Here is a 14,725-nt window from a genome sequence, read left to right on the forward strand (position 1 = left end):
TCACAAGAATGTAACTTCTGTTTTGAGCCCCATTTTGCCTGAGTGCCAGAAGGATCATATTTTGTCAATTTGGAATTTCTTCTCTTTCCAGCTGACTCTTTCCAGAGTCACAGCTGCGTCCCAAGGGTTTATGTGGTGCAAAGATGTTGGGAGCATGTTCTTTCTGGTCACTTCAGTCTATAGGCACCTACCCCCTGAGATTTACATCCTTCCAGCCGGCTGTCAGTCAGCAGAGCAGGTAGGTCATGCCGGAGCAGATTTCTGGTCCTATCTGTGTAACCCCTTGTAGTCCTGAGGCTCTCTACCACTTCTGTGCCACAGGCAAAGACAGACCTTGGCTACCCAGACACACCTTGAAGCCACTTAAAATGTAAGTGGAAGTAGCATGCTACTTCTGAGCGGAAGCTTGAAGAGTCAGTGCAGACCTTGTCATTTTCTCTTTTCCTATTGTCATGGTGACCAGCAATGTCCCAGTAGTTGCTCTATTACTCTGAGTCCCAGAGGGGTGAAGATGATGATAGAACAGACCTCTCCCCAGCCAACCTCTAATGGGCCTGTAGCATGAGCGAGAAATAACTCTTTGTGGTCCTAAGCCACTGAAATTTTGAAGTTATCACCATATTATAACCTAGACTCTCCTGCCGAATAGAGGTTGAGAACAGGAGAAGCGGGACATTTTCCTGCAGAACAGATTCCCCCCCAGCAGAGCTATGGCAGCAGCTTTTACCTCTGCATTTCTCAGGCTGTAAATGATGGGGTTCAGTGAGGGTGTCACGACCCCATAGAACAATGCAATAATCTTATCCAAGTCAGGGTCCTTGGCCTTGGGCTTAAAGTACATGAAGGAGATAGTCCCATAGAAAACCACTACCACTGTGAGGTGGGCAGAGCAGGTGGAGAAGGCTTTGCCCCGGCCTGCAGCAGAGGGCACCCTAAGGATGGCATTAAGGATGAAAATGTAGGACATGCAGATGAGCAGGAGCGGGGCCAGTGACAGGACAGCTGTGGCCACCATTAAAAGCAGTGCATTGAGAGAGATGTCCCCACAGGCCAGTTTCAGCACTGCCAAGATCTCACAGAAGAAGTGGTTAATGACATGGTGGCCACAGAACGGGAGGCTCCAGGTGACAATGGACTGCAGCAATGAGTTGGCAAAGCCCGTTCCCCAGCTCAGCGCTGCCATCCGCATGCACGTCTGCCCACTCATGAGTTCTGGGTACCTAAGCGGCTGGCAGATAGCCACATAACGGTCATATGCCATCACGGCCAAGAGCACGCACTCCGTGGAGCCCAGTGCCAGGGTCAGGTACATCTGCAGGGCACAGCCAGGGAAGGAGATGGTCCTTTGGGCTTCCAGGAAGTTGACCAGCATGAAAGGCACGAAGGAGGATGTGCCACAGATGTCCAAGAGAGAGAGGTTGCTGAGAAAGAAGTACATGGGGCTGTGCAGGCGGGGGTCCAGCATGTTCAGCCCAATGAGGAGGGCATTCCCTAGCACGTTCACAGAGTAGATGCCCAGGCAGAGCACAAACAGGACCATCTCTATGTTATGGTGGCCGTGTAGGCCCAGCAGGACATATTCTGTCACGGCTGTCTCGTTGGCCCCAGCCATCTCATTTTCCCTCCTTTCAAATCTGGGCCACACAGATGTTGGGAAAAGCTCTGGCTGGCCTGGGAGCCAGGCAACCGGAGTACGTGCCCTGGGGCAGGTCAGCCCCACCTCTGGAATTTAGTTTCACCATCTGTATACTGAGACTTAGCTGAAGGTCTACAAGCTGGCCTTCTCGGCTCTGCAGTTCTGACTCAACTCAGGGGAGATGAGATACATGCTGGTCCCTTCAGCTCTTTTGTGGTTCCCCCCAGGGTGGGCTCGGAGACAGTGGAGTAGGATTCATGTTTGACAAGCTCCGCTAGAATTTAGAGTTCTTGGCTGTTAACAGGAAACTCTAGGTCAGTGGTTCTCAACCTTCCTAATGCCGTGACCCTTTAATACAGTTCCTCATGTTGTGGTGACCCCCAACCATAAAATTATTTTCGTTGCTACTTCATTACTGTAATGTTGCTACTGTTATGAATCGTAATGTAAATATCTGATATGCAGGATGTATTTAGGCGACCCCTGTGAAAGGGTCCTTCGACCCCCAAAGGGGTGGCGACCCACAGGTTAAGAACCGCTGCTCTAGGTCATGACTTCGTATGGCTGAGTCATGCACATCGTTTCAGATTCATTCATTGGTGAATATTTTTGAATGCTACTCTGTGCTAGGTATTGTTTAGGTGCTGGGGCCATAGCAGTAAGAAAATAAGTGGACAGAAAGATGCCACACACGTCACGAGGGCTCCCTCTTCCCTGGACAAGGGGAGATGAGCTCTGTAAGGCAGGCGGGTGCTGGATGGTGCTCACCGAGTGTTCCTTTTGGCCCTTAAGGGTTGAACATTTCCACTCACGGGGTGTGTAGCCTGGTTTCTGGTCATCACTCCTTAAGGAATCATAGACCCTCTGCTGGTTTTTGAAAGAACAGCACATCCCAGTAGAGCCACCGGCCGCAGGATTTAACCCAAGTAGCTCCTCCTTGACCTCCATATTGCTTTTTAGGATAGACGGGACTGGCACGGACGCCGCACAGGAGGGAAGACCCGGCTCTCATCTCCCCGAATGGTCAGTCACTGACTAGTTTATACAGGGAGGGCGGGCAGAGGCTGCAGTCTTCGCCCAGGCGCTTTCATTGCTGTCCTGGCAGGACTCACCGCCTCCTTGGGAAATGCCAGTGTCAGGTATTCACAGGAGGAAGCGGAAATGTCCCCAAGGCAGTCTTGTTAAACAGCAAAGCTGCCCAGGTGACCTCTGGTCTAAAGGAGAAATAGAAGCTGAGTGTGACTTTCATTCAGAAGATATAATCACCTCCAGCCCCTTCCCTCTGGGATTGACAGTAAGGCCAGTGTCCTGGGACAGCATTGGAGCCCTGCCTGTCCTTCAGGGATGGATTTCCCCCCCATTCTCCCTCCTTAACTGCATCTGTGTGTAGGCACAAAGGGGCTCAGCCTCTACTTAGCAGACTTTGTTTTTTCCCAGTGCTTTGCCCAAGAATTTTCCTTTTGTAGGCATGCCCTCCCTCCCTTCCCCAGTGGGGGCATTCCCGCTCATTCCTCAGAGCCCAGCTTAATCGCTCCTTTCTTCTCCCGCCTGCTCCCTGCAGTCACCTGCTCTCTTCTGATGCTTTTAGCCCTTCGCCATCCCTCTGTGTTCATGGTGTGCTCTGTACTGTCTCCTCTACTGCACTCGTGAGCAGGACTCTGTCTCCTTCCTCTCAGCACTTCCTACAGCGAGTACTGCCAAGAGCAGTCCTGAACAGATCATCAGGATTCAAAAAACTTAGTTTTGCATCCAGCGTCAGCACTAACCGGCTGTGTCATAGTGATCAAGTCACTTGACCTCTCTGAGACTCCGTTTCCTTTTGAGAAATGGGGATGCTGTGTAGCTCAGAGGAAACATGCATGTAAAGGTGCAGGAAGTGCCCATCACTAGCAAGTTGTTACTGAGGCTCCAGATCAAAGGATTTGTCTTCAGCCATAAGTACCTGTTGGGCTCGACACCTCTGGGAGTGATGACCAGAAATCAGGCTTACACACCCTGTAGAGTGGAAATGTTCAACCTTTAGGTCAGTGTCTGTCATGACCCCCTCTTTCCCCAGAGCCTGCGCTGGTTTCCTTATTCCTCCATCCTGAATAAGGGTGATATTAAGGGAATTTCTCATGCTATACCCCCATTGTAGGTTTCCAGGGGGCTCTGTTCCATGTCGTCCTCCTCAGAGACCTGGCTGATGGAGGCTCCACTATCAGAAGCATCACCAGTTGGTATGGCTTGCGAAGAAAACACTAGAGCAGCGGTTCTCAACCTGTGGGCCGTGACCCCTTTGGGGGTCGAATGACCCTTTTACAGGGGCCGCCTAAGACCATCGGAAAACACATATATAATTACATATTGTTTTTGTGATTAATCACTATGCTTTAATTATGTTCAATTTGTAACAATGAGATTGGGGGTCACCACAACATGAGGAACTGTATTGAAGGGTTGCGGCATTAGGAAGGTTGAGAACCACTGCACTAGAGCATCTCATACCAGCAGTTAAATGCTCTGACCCAGTAGAGGTGTGTTTCACATCCACCCACAATCCACTGGCCCTGTGTAATCCTACCACAGGCTCAGGAAGAGGAGAACTGGAAATATAGCTGAGTGTTTGGGTATGATGACTTCCATAATACACAGAAAAACACTGCATATATCAGCCAGTGCCTCACTCTGTCATGCCCTGGAAAATCAGGTTCACAGAGAGATAGGAGTGTCTCTGAGATAGTTGTCTAATTCCACTCGCCATATTCATCCCCTGAGAGACAGGGTGATGCCATGAACTGGGACTGGGAGTGAGGGAACTGGGTTGATTCTTGCCTTTCTTCTGGTTCTGTTCTATGACCTTGGTCAGATTTCTCCCTTGGTGAAATGGAGCCATTCACTTAGGCAGTCTCTGGTACTCTGTAACCTCCAAACATTTCCTCACATCCTTCCATCAACTTCCCAATCATGAAGTCTAACAGACCCAGGGTTATTTTTCAAGGTCAATATCAATTTCAGCCTCCATTTTTGGGCAGCCATGTGCTCAGCAAGGAGCTTCTTCCCGGAAGCCCAAGCCTCTGCTAGCCACACCCAGGATTTCCTTAAACTAACCAATGACAATCAAGGGAAGTGCGCGCCATAGATATGACCACATCCTGGTAACAAGACCCCGACTTGCACCTGGCCAATTGGCAGGGCCCACAGTCCTTTCTCCTCCCCTTACTCCAACCCCCCTATAAAACCCCTCTTTGCACAGGGCTAGCTCTCTCTCTGCTGCTTGCCGCTGCGTCGGTGAGTGTGGTCGGGGAGCTGAGCTAGCTCGAATAAAGACTCTTTGCTTTTGCATTGGGAAAAAAAAAATATCAATTTCATTAGCTGATAAATTTCATACTTACTTTAGCTTCAAAAATTATTTTATAAGAAAGGTGAATGACTCAGCAAGATGAAAGCTTGGTTTTCAGTTTCCCTGACACGCGGGATCTCAGATTCCTGCATCACTTCCTCCTTGCTGTATAGCAGAGCAGGTGAGCGTGGGGTTTGGAGTCAGACTGACCAGGACCCAAATCCCAGGTCCCACTCGCTAACAGTTCCCTCAGCCCTACCTTCCTTACCTGTAATGCAGAGATAAGAACAGTATTTCCTTGTGAGGTTATTGTGAGGATCCAGTGAGATGATGCATGCGAAGCTCTCAGCTCAGAGCGTGACGCATGGTAAGGAATCAATAAGTGGTAGCTGATATTCTTGGTATTATGTCCTCTTTCCCAAGCAGATATTCTGATTTTTACATGTTTAGAAAAGATTTACTGAGAGGAGTCAGCATGTTACGGATTCTTCTTACCTCTTCCCTGTTGGCCCAGTGGCATTAGTGCATGCAGCTAACTGGAGTGGGCTGCCAGGTGAGCTGGCCTGAGAGCAGAGCTGGGAAGTGCCGAGTTCATTACCAGCAGACACACTTGTGCAGGGATGGGCCAGGGCCGTGCCCATGAGGACCAGCCTCCTGATACCTGCCACATAGACAACTTGCCTGCGCCCTGCCTTCAGGGACTTCGCAGTCCCTGCCCAATTTAAAGTTCAAACCCTGTAACTACACAAGACTGCAGGTTTGGCAGCTGTGGGGCTTCAGAGACCCCAGGCTCCGTGTGCTGTCCCTGGGAGGGGGTTGGAGCGGGCACAAGAGTGACACTGGACAGAGAATTTGAAGACTGGGTCTCATTGCAGTCCTGCCCTTTTGGATCTGAGGCTTGGGGACCATGGCTCCCCTGGCCTGGACCTGAGCATACTGGTCTGTGAAATGGCTGTCATCTTCCAGGATTGTTGTAAGGACCTGGATTCATGGAAGTGTAAGAAAAGCAAATTGCTGTATGGGGTATGAGATCCCAAGCACTTGTGAGGGACCATTAAGTCCGGGATTTAGCCAGGAGCATGAGGTCTACGGGTTTCTCTCCCCTTTCCCTTCTCAATCCCTTCTCTTTCCTTTTCTGTTTCCTTCCCACAATAAAAAATAAGTTGACACAGTTTAGGGGCTAAAAAACAGTTTTAAGTAAAGCAGCAGCTGATGCAAAATTTTCCATTGTACTATGATTTGGCTTTTGGAATTTTTATCAAGAATACAGGTGAAGATTGTGACCACTTAGTTTTTTTCTTTTAAAGTTATTTTTTAAAAATTTTATTGAATTTATTTGGGTGACATTGATTAATAAAATTATATAGGTTTGGACTCCGCCAGGATTTATTTAAACATTCTTCTATGGTTGGACATTGAGATTCTTACAATTTTTTGTTACTATAAACAATCCCATGATTAATATTCTTGTATATAATTCTTTGTGCCTGTAATTATCTTCTTAGACTTATTCCTAGAAGTAGAGGTGTTGGTCAAAGGGTCTGGAAGTTTCTAAGTCTCTTGATTCATATTCCAACTTACTCTGCAGGAAATTCATATCAGTTTATTCCCATTCCCACCAACAGTATATGACATTACCTACTTCAGTGCACTTTAATTAACAATAGACATTTTAAAAATTCTTTGCCAGTTTCATAGGTGGAAAATTGTATATAATCAGTGGCCTTTCTAACTGTAAATGTGATTTAAAACCCCCAATGCCCACAGGACGAAGTCCGAACTCCTATAGTGGCACCGAAGGCCCAGCAGAATGTCTTGACTGGCAGCCTTCACCCTGGCTTGGTTGAGAGGGTTGGGGTGCAGGGAGCGGGGTGCTTCTCTCCTCGGTGCCTCTGTTCTGACCAACAGAAGCAGAAAGAGGGACGGAGGGGAAGGAGGACTCAAGCAAGGCCTGTGCTTAGCTGCTTGGAGGCCAAGACCAGCTGTCCCGTCATACAGACGGTGCCTCCGAGGCCAGAGCGGGCAGGGAATGGAGATGCTGCGAGAGTCTGAGCCCACTTCTGTGTTCACTGAGCTCTCAGCAAGGAAAGCTGGGAAGAGGCTGAGCACCGGGAAGAGTCGGCTATGGCAGGATGTCAGGGGGATGGGATGAAGAGCAGTAGAGCAAGCCTCCCCAAAGCCAGGTGAGGCCTGGATGCTGCACAGGGAGGTACTGGCAGCGGCTGCTACTAAGGGAAGATGGGGGAATCCAGGCCCTGGGCTGCTCCAGGTGACTGTTGTCCTGGCAGCTGGGCAGGTCTGGAAATCTTGGACTTGAGGCCTCATCACTGCCTCTACTGTCATCTCCCAGGGGCTCTCGGTCTTGCCTGTCATCTGTGCACTCCATCTAGCTCTGCTCAGATTTAGGAAGAACCCCAGGCTCTGCCATTATTATCCCTACATTGACACTATCATTTGTTTATTGAGGAAACCTATGAGGGGCCTGGGTAGGGCAGGGCTGAACTTTGGAAAAGAGTGGAATTCGACACTCCCTGCTCTGACAGTAATACTGAAAATAGAGCAGGAGGAGCAAAGTGGGGTGGCTTCCAGGAGGAGGTGGCATTTGTGCTGGGCTTTGAGGGTTAGGCACTCCTTTTACACGTGGAGTTGTGTGCTGGGCCGGGGCTGCTTTGTGGGAAGAACCAAGAAGAGCACCGAGCTGGGCAGTGCAGGGTGTTACCGAGGCCCCACTTGGCCGGTGTGTGTGGCTGTCAGGAGTGAGAATGTGGGCGACGGCTGCGGGGTTGGTCAGGACCTCGGATGCCCACTGAAGATGTAGCACTTCGTCCTGAGAGCAGTGGGGAGCCATTTAGGGGTTTCAGTCGGGAGAGTGACATGATCACATGTGCTTTTTCAAAAGATCTCCTGGCTGCCCCTGGGAGGAGAGATTGGAAAGAGGAGCAAGACTGGGATGTGGCCTGGCCGGCGTGGCTCACTGGTTGAGCGTTGACCTATGAGCTGGGACAGCCGTGGGCAAACTACGGCCCGCGGGCCAGATCCGGCCCGTTTGAAATGAATAAAACTAAAAAAAAATAAAGACCGTACCCTTTTATGTAATGATGTTTACTTTGAATTTATGTTAGTTCACACAAACACTCCATCCATGCTTTTGTTCCGGCCCTCCGGTCCAGTTTAAGAACCCATTGTGGCCCTCGAGTCAAAAAGTTTGCCCACCCCTGAGCTAGGAGGTCATGGTTCTATTCCCAGTCGGGGCACATGCCTGGGTTGTGGGTTCGATCCCCAGTGTGGAACATGTAAGAGGCAGCCGATCAGTGATTCTCTATCATCATTGATGTTTCTATCTCTCCTCCTTCTCTGAAATCAATAAAATAATATTTTAAAAAAATAAAGACTGGAAGCTGGAGGCCAGCCAGGAGGCTGGCAAACATGCGGGGCTGGCCTAGGGCAATACCGGGGAAGGAGCAGAGAGGGCGACTGTGAGCTATTCTCTGCACATCGGTGGGACTTGGTGCTGCCTTTCTGGGATGAAGATTCCAGAAACACAGCCCTGTGCCCCACACCATCCTCACTTTAGGCACAAGAGGCCTCGCCTACTGACCTGCAGGCCCTCCCTCGCTTGGAGGACCATCTCCCGCCCCACACCTTCCTGGCGGCCTCCTTCACCTCCTTGTTCCTCAGGCTGTAGATGACAGGGTTCAGCATGGGCGTGACCACGGCGTAGAGGACCGTGAAGACCTCATCAGAGACGCGGGCCTCCTTGCTCTTGGGCTTCATGTACATGAAGATGACAGTGCCATAGAAAAGCAGCACCACGGCCAGGTGCGCCGAGCACGTGGAGAAGGCTTTGCGGCGCCCGGCCGCTGAGGGCACCCTCAGGACGGTGGCCAGGATCAGCGTGTAGGACAGGCAGATAAAGGCCAGGGGCACGGGCAGCAGCAGCATGGCGCCCACCAGCAGGAGGGCCTCGCTGATTGACGTGTCACCACATGCCAGCTTCAGCACGGCCAGGATCTCACAGGTGAAGTGACTGACCACGCGGTGGCCACAGAAGGGCAGCCTCATGGCGATGACGGTCTCAGTCACTGACTTGAAGAGACAGAGGACCCAGGCGGCTCCTGCCAGCAACAAGCAGAGCCGTTGGCTCATGAGCACCGGGTACCTGAGTGGCCGGCAAATGGCCAGGTAGCGATCGTAGGCCATGATGGCCAGCAGCAGACACTCTGTGGAGCCTGTGGATAGGCTCAGACACATCTGGATGGCGCAGCCAATAAAGGAGATGGTCTTCCGGGCCGACAGGAGGTGGACCAGCATCAGGGGCACGAAGGTGGACGTGTAGCAGATGTCCAGGGTGGAGAGGTTGCCCAGGAAAAAGTACATGGGTGTGTGCAGGTGCACATCCAGCACACTCACCGCTACGATGGCCGTGTTCCCCAGCAGAGTCACCAGGTACATGGCCAAGCACAGAGGGAAGAGCAGGCGCTCCAGGGATGGGTAGCCAGAGAATCCTTTCAGAACGAACTCAGCGACCTCTGTCCTATTGACCAGCTCCACAGCTGCAGTGGAGGGAAAGAGGGTGTAGGAGGGTGGGGAGCCCACAGAGCCTCTTTTGGGATGAGGCATATTGCTCTGACACACACTGTCTCTGTGACTGGGGGCAATCCCTGTACCTCTAGGCTGCAATTTATCAATGGGAAAAATGATTTAAATCAGCCTTTCACTGAGTGTGAATGGCAATGTTAGTAGGCAAACTGAAAAATCGAGACAACATTGGATTAACCAAAAATAAATAAAGCTCTACTACAGGACTTCTCAGAGCCTTTGCTATGCCAGTGTGATTTGTGACTTTCCAAAAGCAGTGTAGAATATGTAATGCCTAAACTTATTTGACCATGGATCTGCCTTTTACAGAGCATCCATCAACCTACTATAGATAGATATTCAGTGGGCTGGACCAGGGAGCCTCACATGCCCCAGAATCACCCGGCAAGTTTGCTAAACACATTGCTGGGCGCCTTCCCCAGAGTTTCTGACTCAGTAGATCTGGGTGCTGCTGCTGCTGTTGGACAAGGTACCACACTCTGAGAACCAATCGGCTAGCTTGTCTCTGAGGGGCCTCCTGATTTGAGGAAGCCTCTGAGCTGCTGCTTTGCACTGTTCCCACTGCTGGAATGTCCTCCTCTATCCCTCAGCCTGCAGAAATCTGACTTGTCTCTTTAGGTCAGCTCTCGTCTCCATGCGTGAAGCATATGTTGTGCCTTGCACTGGAGGGGCTGCTGGCCTCTGAGCTGAGTGGGCTCGTCCACCTGCTCCCCCCCGCCCCCCCCCCCCCACAGGACCTGCTTCATCAGCTACTGTGTGTAAATTGACCTTCAGAATCTGCTTTTATCATGGCCTTTTGAGCTAAAATTTGATGGACCCTTTAGCTCAGCCCAAACCTATTTTCTCTGGGCCTGAGCCCGAGGTGTGCTTTGACCTCGTGAATTCTAGGGCATCAGCATGGAAAGCACCCTGAGAGGTCGCCTGGTCAAAGCTCCCGTTGTGCAGGTGGGGAAACTGAGGTCGCAAAGTGGGTCCCTGGCAGCACTGTGACAGCTACACCATGCTCAGGGCGCATGTTTGCTTCTGTCAAGCCCCACATGGTAGTGGTTCCTTTTGTTGCACTAGATGGAGGCCCTTCCCTGATGTTCCCCTGCAATATTCTCGCTAGCTGAGGAGCATGATTCAGTCTCTCCTTAGTGTCAGGTACTTGGCATGCTGTCAGTAAACCCACGGGACATACTGCCCAAGCCTGGGTCTGGAGTAAGCACCAGTTCCTGTCAGCGATTCCCTTCTCCAAGCTCCACGCCTCGCCTCATCCTGCTTCTGTTTGCATGCTTCCAGTGACGGGAAGCCCATTACCCTCGCAAACATATTTTTACGCAGGGTCCAGAGCTCTGGACCCTATTTCAGGGGATAAAGGGCCACTTATGCAGGAAGGAGAGCTCGGACCTAGCTCTGGACTTCAGATAGAAGGTCTGGCCTCGGCCTGAGTGTGTGTAGAGACATTGTGGGCTCAGGGGAGGATGAGCTTTGAGCTTCCTCCAAGACTCAGCTGGGAAACGCTGAGGCTGGGCTCCTGGAGACGCACCATGTAGCAGTGTCAGTAGAGGCAGGCACAGTGCCAGGGCCAGGGGAGGCACAGCGTTGGCGGTGTGCTTTCCTGCGGCCGCTGTGTCTCAGTCAGGCCACAGCCTCCTCTTTATACGGCTCCGCGCACTATAGTTCATCCCCTAAATACTAGCAAACCTCGGCAGCCATTGGCTACCTGCTGGAAAACACTCACATAGGGTCATTACATGTGCACCCACTTACATGTGTGTGCACAAACACCTGTTTGACACCCAGGTACACACACATGTGCCTAGGAGTTTACATACACACATAGGCTCATGTGTATACATGAACAGTCATTCCCATGAGAGTATGTACATATGTAGAGGCATTCACTCTTGCTCTCTCTTACACACACACACACACACACAGAACAGACCCTTGGACCTGTGGCCAGGGTGCCAGAGGCCTGGCAGGACTGCTTCTCCCTGGGAGGGGGTTTGTGGAGACCAGCTCGGCCATGGAAATGTGAGTAGAGAAGGAACAGCCCTGAGGGTGGGGAGCAAACTCTGCCTGGATGAACCCGGAGGACAAAGGAACCTCAGAGCAGGGACAAAGTCAGAAAACCAGCTGAGTGTCTTGTCCTGCCTTCCCGTGCGTGCTGAGGACCCGTGCCTCCCTCTCGCCTCCCTCTCTACCTGCCCTCGCTGGGGTGGGATCTTTGGGAAGAGGATCGGAAGGGTGTGGCTGAGGAGCTCTGGTTCCCAAAGCAGGGCAGGGGGCTTTGTCTGCAGAGCCCACAGTGGCCATCCTGCCTTCACTTCTCTCCTGGCTACAAAAATCGGTTCAAATGCCACCTCCCCCGGAGCCTTTCTTTATCCTCTCCCGGCCACCCTGAGCCTCTCTCCTTTGTGCCCACAGCCCTGCGTCTGCACCTCTAGGATGGTGCTCACCTTTCTCCCTAACTTCTGCCTGTTGCCTGTCCCTGCCAGCCCACAGGGATGCCACCGGCCTCTTCTCACCCAGGTTCTGAAGGCCAACTTAAAGCTCCCAGCCTGGCCACAGCCAACTTCTTCCTGGCTTGTGACTTCCTGGGGCTAAGACAAATTGGGAACGAGTGGGCTGCCAAATATGAGCTGTTCCTAGCCTAGGTGACACCTCGGAACCGGAGGGCTCTTACAGACCAGCAAGGCCAGCTCCTTGTTATCCGTGGGGAAACGGAGGCCCAGAGAGGGCAAGGGGCTTGCCCTACGTCACACAGTGGGTTCGAGGGGGAAGCCAAGGCTCCACTGACTCCCTGGGATCCTGTCTCCCAGCCTAGACCCCTGCCCCTGCCCCACATCCCCACTTTTTCACTTACCTTCAGGCTCTTCCAGATGCATATTGCGGCCTCCTTGAGCGATGTTTCAGAGGGTGTGAGACCAGGGACCTTCTGTGGCTGGAACTGGGGAAATGCAGGTCAAACAACAGGCCCAAACCCTGGTGGGGGGACACGGGGTTTCATGCTGACCCAGCTTTCCAAACTGAGGAACCGTGCCTAGACCTCCGTAGAATTCAGTGAAGAGTTTGCAACTTAATAAAACTAAGTGGAACTTTTAGAATTTGGTGGAATTAGACAAAGTGCGTAGACTTCAGTGGGGTTCTCTGAAGTGTGTCAGGTTTGGTAGGATTAGGAAATTCTGTTAGGCTTGAGACTGAATGGGGTCCCAATAGTTTGCTGTGGGCAGCCAGGGACTCCCTGACCTGTACAGCTACCCGCTCCATCCTGGATGACAGCCTCCCGGGGAGCAGGCAAAATGAAAGAGGCGCCTTTCAAAGCTCCCTGTGCGCCAAGGGACTGCACAATCCCCAAGGCAATGTAGAGGGAGAGGGGAAATGTGCCCAGCTTAGAAACTTTGGGGTGCTTCAGGGATGATGTCCCAAAGACCTAATTACGTGGAGTCTATTTAGAAACCTTAATTGGTGTGAAAAAGTTGGAGGAAGTGGCTCAGGGCCAGGGATCCACCCTCGCAGGTCAGTCCCTAGACAGTGCTGGCCCAGGAACATTTATGGGATGAATAAATGAACGATAGATGAATAATTAAATGAATGCATAAGTGCCCTAACCAGTTTGGCTCAGTGGATGGAGCATCAGCCTGTGTAGTGAAGGGTCCCGGGTTTGATTCCGGTCAAGGGCATGTACCTTGGTTGCAGGCACATCCCCAGTAGGGGGTGTGCAGGAGGCAGCTGATCGATGTTTCTCTCTCATCGATGTTTCTGTCTATCCCTCTTCCTTCCTCTCTGTAAAAATCAATAATATATATATATATATATATATATATATATATATATATATATATTTTTAAAAGAATATGGTTAAATGAATGCATAAGCAATTCAGTGAGTAAATTTAAAACTGAATGAATGAGTGAGTGAACAAATGATAGTCAGAGTTGCTTTCCAAGAGAGTTAGAGGTCTTGGCTCAACTGTCATAGGGGTCTTAAGAAAATGCAAAATCTGGAAGAAGAGTAATAGAGGAGGGAACTGGAAGAAGAGAGACAACATTTAGACGATCAGAGCAAAAAAGTCCTGTAGATTCTTGACCAATCCCCGTTGTACGGACAGGAGAACCTCCCTAGAGAGGTGAAGGAGTTAGCTCAGCATCACCTAGTGAGACAGCATGGTCCTGGGTTCACTGCTTTGTCCACCCTTGAATCATATATCCCTCCATCAGTGCAAAGCGGGCCTGCTCAGGTCAGTGGATGACTGGATGCCTCTCACCTCCACCTGGCCCCTCCTCCCTGCTCTCAAAACAGTCATCTATATAGTTCCTCCTGAGGTTCCTTCTAGTTCTCAGGGTCCATGCTTCTGCAAGCTACGGGCCTTTTAATCAAATAGGGTCATTATTTTGGGTTTTGTTACTGTTGTTGGATTTTTATTTCATTGTTTATTCAACTTGCCTCTCCCAATGCTTTACAAGCAGGGTAAGTGAGATCGGGACCCAAATGTTCTCTGGATGCTGCACCTGGGGCAGAGCCTCACTCTACGAGAGGGGGTTGGGAGGAGGAAAGGAGCCCCCACTCTCTCAGCCATACTGACCATACATTTAGCCTCTGTAAGTCAGAGTTGGGGGAGGGGAGCTGAGAAATACTGGTGGGCTGTCCTGCTGCATGATAAATATTCTCCGTGCATTTGAAAAAGTTGTGTATCATGCCCAGCTGGCATGGCTCAGTGCTTGAGCGTCGACTTATGAACCAGGAGGTCACGGTTCGATTCCCGGTCAGGCCACATTCCTCTCTGAAATCAGTAAAAATATATTTGCACCATATTCCCACCACCCAAATGCTTCATGTATTTTTAAAAAATTGATTTCAGAGGGGAAGGGAGGAGAGAGAGATAAAAACATCAGTGATGAGAGGGAATCATTGATAGGCTGCCACCTGTACACCCCACACTGGGGATCGAGCCCACAAATGGCGCATATGCTCTGACCGGGAGTTGAACCGTTACCTCCTGGATCATAGGTCAATGCTCAACCACTGAGCCACGCCAGCCAGATTGCTTCATGTATTTTAATGCTCTGTTATTAGATGCATAAACTTTTAAGATTGTTAAGTTCTCTTGATGAATTGACCCTTTTGTCATTTTCAAATGACCCTTTTTATCCCTGTTAGTATTGTTTCCTCTATCATCTATT

At 50.8% G+C, this 14,725-nt stretch overlaps 2 protein-coding genes across 2 annotated transcripts; both read right to left on the bottom strand.

Moving 5' to 3' along the window:
• Positions 1-628: 628 nt before the first annotated feature.
• On the bottom strand, positions 629-1,612 carry LOC308528136 (olfactory receptor 13C7-like; the record flags this gene model as incomplete). The annotated part of the gene is made up of 1 exon (XM_081103671.1): positions 629-1,612. The coding sequence occupies one exon, from the start codon at positions 1,610-1,612 to the stop codon at positions 629-631; it is 984 nt and encodes a 327-aa protein (XP_080959797.1).
• A 6,668-nt stretch (positions 1,613-8,280) lies between these two features.
• LOC308528135 (olfactory receptor 13J1-like) lies at positions 8,281-9,644 on the bottom strand. The gene has a single exon (XM_081103670.1). The coding sequence runs from the start codon at positions 9,576-9,578 to the stop codon at positions 8,529-8,531; it is 1,050 nt and encodes a 349-aa protein (XP_080959796.1). The 5' UTR covers positions 9,579-9,644; the 3' UTR covers positions 8,281-8,528.
• Between the last annotated feature and the right edge of the window lie 5,081 nt (positions 9,645-14,725).

The sequence above is a fragment of the Myotis nattereri genome (assembly GCF_964212035.1).
Source record: "Myotis nattereri genome assembly, chromosome: 12".
NCBI classification, from domain to species: domain Eukaryota; kingdom Metazoa; phylum Chordata; class Mammalia; order Chiroptera; family Vespertilionidae; genus Myotis; species Myotis nattereri.